Raw genomic sequence first — 6,690 nt, 5'->3', positions numbered from 1 at the left:
ATAGATCCACTACAGTTTGCGTATAGACAGAATAGGTCTACAGACAATGCCATAGCATCGGTAACTCATACTACCCTCACTCATTTGTAAAAAAAATAATAATAATAAAACAAATTTTATATATATATATATATATATATATATATATATATATATATATATATATATATATACACACACATATATATACATACACACACACACACATACGTACGTACGTACGTACGCACGCGAGAATGCTTTTCATTGATTACAGTTCCACATTTAATACTATTATCCCTTCCAAACTGGTCTCCAAGCTTAGCGATCTGGGGCTGAATAGGGCCATCTGCAGCTGGATTTTTGACAGGAAGGCCTCAGGTGGTAAGAATAGGCAGTCATCATCCTCTCCGACTCTCAACACTGGTGCTCCACAGGGCTGTGTGCTCAGCCCTCTCTTGTATGCCCTGTTCACTCATGACGGTGTTGCAAAACACAGCTCTAATGTCATCCTCAAGTTTGCTGACAACACTTCGATCTTGGGTCTCATTACAAATAACAATGAGATGGTCTACAGCAGGCATGTCCAACCTGTGGCCCTCCAGCTGTTGTGAAACTACACATCCCAGCATGCCTTGCCATAGTTTTAGCATGCCCTAATATCAAAACAGTGGCAAGGCATTCTGGGATGTGTAGTTTCACAACAGCTGGAGGGCCACAGGTTGGACGTGCCTGGTCTACAGAGAGGAGGTCAAGGCACTAACTGGATGGTGCCAATAGAACAACCTCTATCTCAAGGTCAGCAGCAAAAAAAAAAGATACAGGATACAGCAAGGAGATAGGCGAAGGCCAAAAAGCACTACAGCGAGTGGCGAGAGTGGCTGAGCGAACCAGTGGCAACAGACTCCCTACCAGCCAGGTATATCTATCATCAGCTGTGTGTCTGCGGAAAGTTCATAGCATTATTAAAGACCATAGTCACCCAGTTCGCAGTCTTTTCTCCCTGTTACCATCGGTACAGGAGCATGGCTTCTCGCACTACAATACCCAAAAGTTTCTATCCTCAGTCCATTTGGTTATTGAATTGTAACCTATAGCACTGTATTTTTCATTATGATCTTTGACATATACTACTGATGGCATGTATTTTTATTTGTGTTATATGTATTTTATTTAGATTCTGTATCCTTAGATGCATATCTTAATGTTGCAGTTTATATTTATTATTTCCCAGCTTTTTCGTCAAGTACATTTCATTGTAGGTTTACTGTGTGTAAACGAAACTTGAACTTAGTCACATCTCAACACTGCCTAAGCAGGCTGTGGCTGCTATTACCTGACTGTCCAAGTGCCTCCTCAGTTTTTGGTGATCTACTGGGGGGCAGGGAGGCTCTGCTGGGGGTGTGAGAGTTTAGAGTGGGATGATTCAGCTGTTATTTATTTAGTTTCTAATATAACGTAGCATATTACATTGCTCTTTACAATTGGAAACAGTGATCAAACAAACTGGGTAGTAATAGACTGATATAGAGGTAGGAGGGTCCTGCTCGCAAGCTTACAGTTGTGCCTAACATCCATAGCCCACGCTCTAACCCAGATGTAATGCCACAGTGTCCCCCAGATGAATAGCAACATTTACATGCAAGATTGTCAAAAACTCACATGTAATGCACACTGGAGTAAGAAGGGATAAAAACATGGTTTAAAAATTACACTGCTTTTATGAGGAAAATGAAAACAAAAAAAAAGTACAAAACAAAAACTTTAATAGCATCTGGTTGGATATTGGATGCACTGCAAATGATCACAATAAATAAAATAAAATGGCAGTTGAAACAAGAGGTCATTAGCACCTTTCTAATGCTGGAGATAACTGCAGTCACAGGAAACCTCGCTGTGTTTGGGTAATGGTTTCATTTAATGTTGTATTATATATTGATAAAAAAAAAAAAAAAAAAAAAGGACTTTATTTTATACATCTTATCTGAAATGCCTGTTGCTGCTCCAGCACAGAATGGTCTAAAATTAAAAGGAGACTTGAATATTACAAAAACATGGAAGGTGGCTAAAATGAAACGGAATACCAGTAGCAAAACACAACAAATAAAAAATTCTTACATTTAGCAATTTACATTTGAGCTCAAAGAAGTAAAACCTGCTTAAAAATACGCTGTACCCAAAGTGGTTAAAACAACAAAAAAAAAAATGTTTGCTGGTGTCCCATTCTCAGAACTGGTGTTCCAGAGTAGCATAACCCAAATCAGTCTATGCATTTTTTATGGCGATGGATAAAATAATTTGTAGACTCAGGAAATAAGCTGTAGAGGGGAAATTAAAATACAATTATTACTAAAACACAAAAAATAATACAATTTATAAAAAGAGAAGGGTGGGTTGGATTAAAGAATGCTACAAAAAGTTTAATAATAAAAAAAAAAAAGATCAGCACATAGATCTGTAACATGCTACACTTATGTTGTGGTGTAATATCTACATATCAGCTCTCACCTCTTTAACTGTTGCTTTGATGAATTTTTTTCTTGGGATCAAGTCAAAATTGGGATAGTGCTCAGTAACCTTAAATATAAAATGAAAGCAAAAAAAAAAAAAAAAAAACACAAGGAATTACATTAAAAAAAAAAAAAAAGTTAAGAAAATAAAAACAACGCAATATTGGTTTTAGGACATCTATACAACACCAAGATCATTAGGCTGGCATTGCGATCCAATTACAGCACACACACCTAATTCAAAATAATTGGAGTAATAAAACCCGTACCTCAATATCTTTAGCAATATGAGTCTAAATTGTGTACACATGGAGCAATGTGATTGCTGCAAATATAGCTCAGCGTTTTTTTCATCAGGGATGAAAAGAAGACACTGCCGGGGGAAGCCGAAGGGGGACACAGCCACTCACCTGCTCCACAGGGGAGGGTGATATGAGTCAACCTGCTGCTCCACGGGATGCCGCTGGTCACAGAAGCATGCTCCTGCAACCATTGCAGAGCTGCCCGCGGGAGAGCGCTCCCGGCAGCAGTTGTCCCGTATGCACGGGGATATGGTCGCTGAGCAGTGATTTTTGCTAGAATTGCACTGTGTGTAAGGGGCTTAACACATGAGTTATTGTTTTTTTAAATTAATACAGATCATATTCTCTACCCAACAGTAATGCATACACAGGCTCAAGAAAATAACAATTCCAGTTACCTTCCGGCAGATTTCTTTCATTGTGACTTCTTCAAGATTTGCGTCAGTCAAAAGCTTTTTCACAGTTTCTCTGATGTCATCATCAGTAGGTGGCTTACGCAACTTTTTGATCAATGGTTCATCATCTGAGCTGTCATCTGACTCACTTTCTGATTGAGCAGGTTTCTCTGCAAATAGATTTAGATGAGCTTTAATAGATATTGGCCAGGATTCTGGATTCGCAACTCTCAACTAGTTTACAAGAAAATCAATAAAAAAAAAAAAAATCTATACATCTGAAGGAGGCATGTTACTCAAGATGAAACACATTTCTCAGAGAACACACAAAAAAAAGCTTAACCTGGAAAGGATCAGGCTACATTTACCTTTCAAAACAAAAACGTACAACATCTAAGCTCCAGGACGTTGACTAAAGGTCAGACTTATCCAAAAGACACAGAGGGGTCAGAGGGGTCTTTAGCTTGGGTCTTTACTAAGATGGGAGGTTACCCATAAAAACCAGATTGTACTTATTCATTTAACACCTTCTAGAAGATAATACAGACTCTTATTGGTTTTTATTTGCAACATCCCATCTTCAATAAAAATCCCATCTTACAGTGCCTTGCAAAAGTATTCACCCACTTTGGTTTTTAACCTATTTTGTTACATTAAAACCTGTAATTTAAATGTTTTTAATATGAATTTTATGTGATGGTTCTGCACAAAATAGTCTAAGTGAAATGAGAAAAAAAAAATGTATATTTTTTTTTTTTAAATAAAGATCAGAAAAATTGCATGTGCATATGTATTCACCTCCTTTGCTATGAAGCCCTAAAATGTTCTGGTGCAACCAATTACCTTCAGAAGTCACATAATTAGTGAAATGAAGTCCACCTGTGTGCAATCTAAGTGTCACATGATCTGCCAGTATAAAACACACCTTTTCTGAAAGGCCCCAGAGGCTGCAACACCCCTAAGCAAGAGGCATTACACCATGGAGACCAAAAAGCTGTCAAAACAAGTCAGGGAGAAGTGAAGTGCAAGTCAGGGTTGGGTTATAAAAAAAAAAAAAAAAAAAAAAAAAAAACACCCATCAAAAATCTTTGATGATCCTCGGAGCACCATCAAATTCTTCAAATGGAAAGAATATGGTACCACAAAGACCCTGCCGAGAGAGGGCAAGGAGGGCATTGATCAGAGAGGCAGAACAGAGACCAAATGTAAACCTGAAGGAGCTGCAGAGTTCCACAGCAGAGACTGGTGTATCTGTGCATGGACCACAATAAGCTGTACACTCCAAAGAGTGGAAGAGTGGCCAGAAAAAAAGCCATTACTTAGTGTTAAAATTAAGGAGGCACATTTTGAGTTTGCCAAAAGGCATGTGGGCGACTCCCCAAATGTATGGAGGAAGGTGCTCGTCAGAGGAGAACAATTTAACTTTTCTGCCACCAAGGAAAACGCTGTGTCTGGCACAAACCCAACACATTCCATAACCCAAAGAACACCATCTCCATAGTGAAATATGGTGGTGGCATGTTTTTCAGCAGCAGGTACTGGGAAACAGATTTGAGTTGAGGGAAAGGTGATTGGTGCTAAATACAGGGCTATTCTTGAGCAAAATCTGTTCAGTCTGCCTGCGATTTGAGATTGGGACAGAGGTTCGCCTACCAGGAGGCCAATGACCCGAAATATACAACTACTGCAAAAATTAAGTGGTTTAAAAGGGGGGAAGCATTTATATGTGTTGGAATGACCTAGTCAAAGCCCAGATCTCAATCCAATTGAGAATCTGTGGTCAGACTTGAAGATTGCTGTTCACAAGCAGAAACCATCCAACATGAAGGAGCTGGAGCAGTTTTGCCTTGAGGAAAATCCCAGTGGCAAGCTCAGAGAGACTTATCCAGAGCGAATTGCAGCTGTAATTGCCGCAAAAGGTGGCTCTACAAAAGTACTGACTTTAGGGGGGTTAATGGTTATGCACGCTGACGTTTTCTCTTATGTTGCCCCCCCCCCTTTTTTTTTTATAGTTAAGCAAACACACACACACACACACACACACACACACACACCTTCAGAGTTGTAGGCATGAATGACATTATGCAAACCTTCAAAACAATCCATTTTAATTCCAGGTTGTGAGGCAACAAAACATGAAAAATGCCATGGGGAGTGAATACATTTGCAAAGCACTGTAGTTAACGACCGAATTGGCGGCTGAAAATAGCTAAAGAATTGCTCTTCTAGAACTTCAAACGGGTAAACAGAGGACGGCAAAGTTGTTAAGTGGATGCACCGCACCTCGCCACCCTACTGATCTAGTGGAAAGGTAGAAAGAAAAGGCGGTAGCTGTTGACACACCCTTGCTGGATGGGAAACAATCTATTGTGCCAACGTCTGTTTTTAAGTTGGCTAGCCATTAGGTACTGCATCATAAAGAACAAAGAGGCAATTTGTTTTGCGCAATGATGCTGTCCTGTGCACATAAATCCTCAAGGCCCCAACAACATTTAGTGGAGAAGAATGGCCAGAAGCATCCTGCAACAAGGGAACCACAATAAGTCGATTCATGCGAAATGCTGAAACGACTTTAGGAAAGAAAGATGCCAGAGTACACAGTTCAGCTCGATCTTCATGAAAAATCACACACTGGGACTTAAAAGTACATGGCTCCTAGTTCTTAGACTGATTCTATTCGCTTTGTCTTCAGCACACGAAACCAAAGAGAAACAGTCTTTCAAGAGACATTACAAATTAACCTCTTCCAATGGTTCAAAGGCAGGAGTTTGCAGAAAAGACAAAACTAGGTTAAGGTCACATGGAGCTGTAGTAGGAATGAAAGGAGGCTGGACCCCATCAACTTCTTTGAGAAAAGTTTTCACTTCTTGCAAGAGTGCGCTCTCTTTTTTATTCCAGCAGCATTTGGCCGAGACCTGGACTTTGAGGGATCAAAGTCTGAGACCTGCATCCAAACCAGCCTGCAAGAAACATAAAAGATGTGGCAAACGGAAACCACGAAAAGAAAACCCTTGAGTCAAACCCCACGCCCCATAGGATCTTCAGATCCGATGGCAATGAGCAGCCAAAACTAAAATTGGAATGACTGATTCCTGTTTCAGGTACTTGAGAATCTGACCGAAGGTGAAGTAGAGAGAAAAAAAAAAAGACATCCTCAACTGGTAGGGAATTATGAGAGCGTCCACAGTTAGAGCTGCTGGATCTTTGGTTCTGGTAGTTGAAAGAGTCTCAAGTATGAGTTCTACTTGAGACCTTCTTCACACCTTTGCACAAGGGCCTAAAAAACAACACACACATCCAGGTGTAGAGCCCACACTCCCGGATGAAGATCTCATCTACTTAGGAAGTCGGCCTCCCCATTGTCCTGCAGGTGAATGTCCTGGACTACCACACCCCAGACTCTCAGACTGATGCAAATCTTCTGCTGTGGAGGGTATTTTATGGATTGGCTCCACCATAGGAGGGACACCCCAGGCCAGGATGAAAGACACCAATGGATAGAGG

At 40.2% G+C, this 6,690-nt stretch overlaps 1 protein-coding gene across 2 annotated transcripts in view; it reads right to left on the bottom strand.

Annotated features, from left to right (window-relative positions):
- Positions 1 to 1,728: 1,728 nt before the first annotated feature.
- The window catches only part of DEK (DEK proto-oncogene), a 33,758-nt gene continuing 28,796 nt past the window's right edge, over positions 1,729 to 6,690 (bottom strand). For both annotated transcript variants that reach the window (XM_083187855.1, XM_083187856.1), the window contains 3 exons: positions 3,190 to 3,356; positions 2,488 to 2,556; positions 1,729 to 2,297 (listed from right to left, as the gene is read on the bottom strand). In XM_083187855.1, the coding sequence (XP_083043981.1) occupies positions 2,286 to 2,297; positions 2,488 to 2,556; positions 3,190 to 3,356 (248 nt within the window). In that variant the 3' untranslated portion in view covers positions 1,729 to 2,285. The remainder of the gene's footprint in view (positions 2,298 to 2,487; positions 2,557 to 3,189; positions 3,357 to 6,690) is intronic.

The sequence above is a fragment of the Crinia signifera genome, chromosome 5, assembly GCF_055691185.1.
Source record: "Crinia signifera chromosome 5, ASM5569118v1, whole genome shotgun sequence".
In the NCBI taxonomy this organism is placed as follows: Eukaryota; Metazoa; Chordata; class Amphibia; order Anura; family Myobatrachidae; genus Crinia; species Crinia signifera.
The sequence above is the reverse complement of the archived record's forward strand: the minus strand, read 5'-3'. Positions and strand labels throughout refer to the sequence as shown.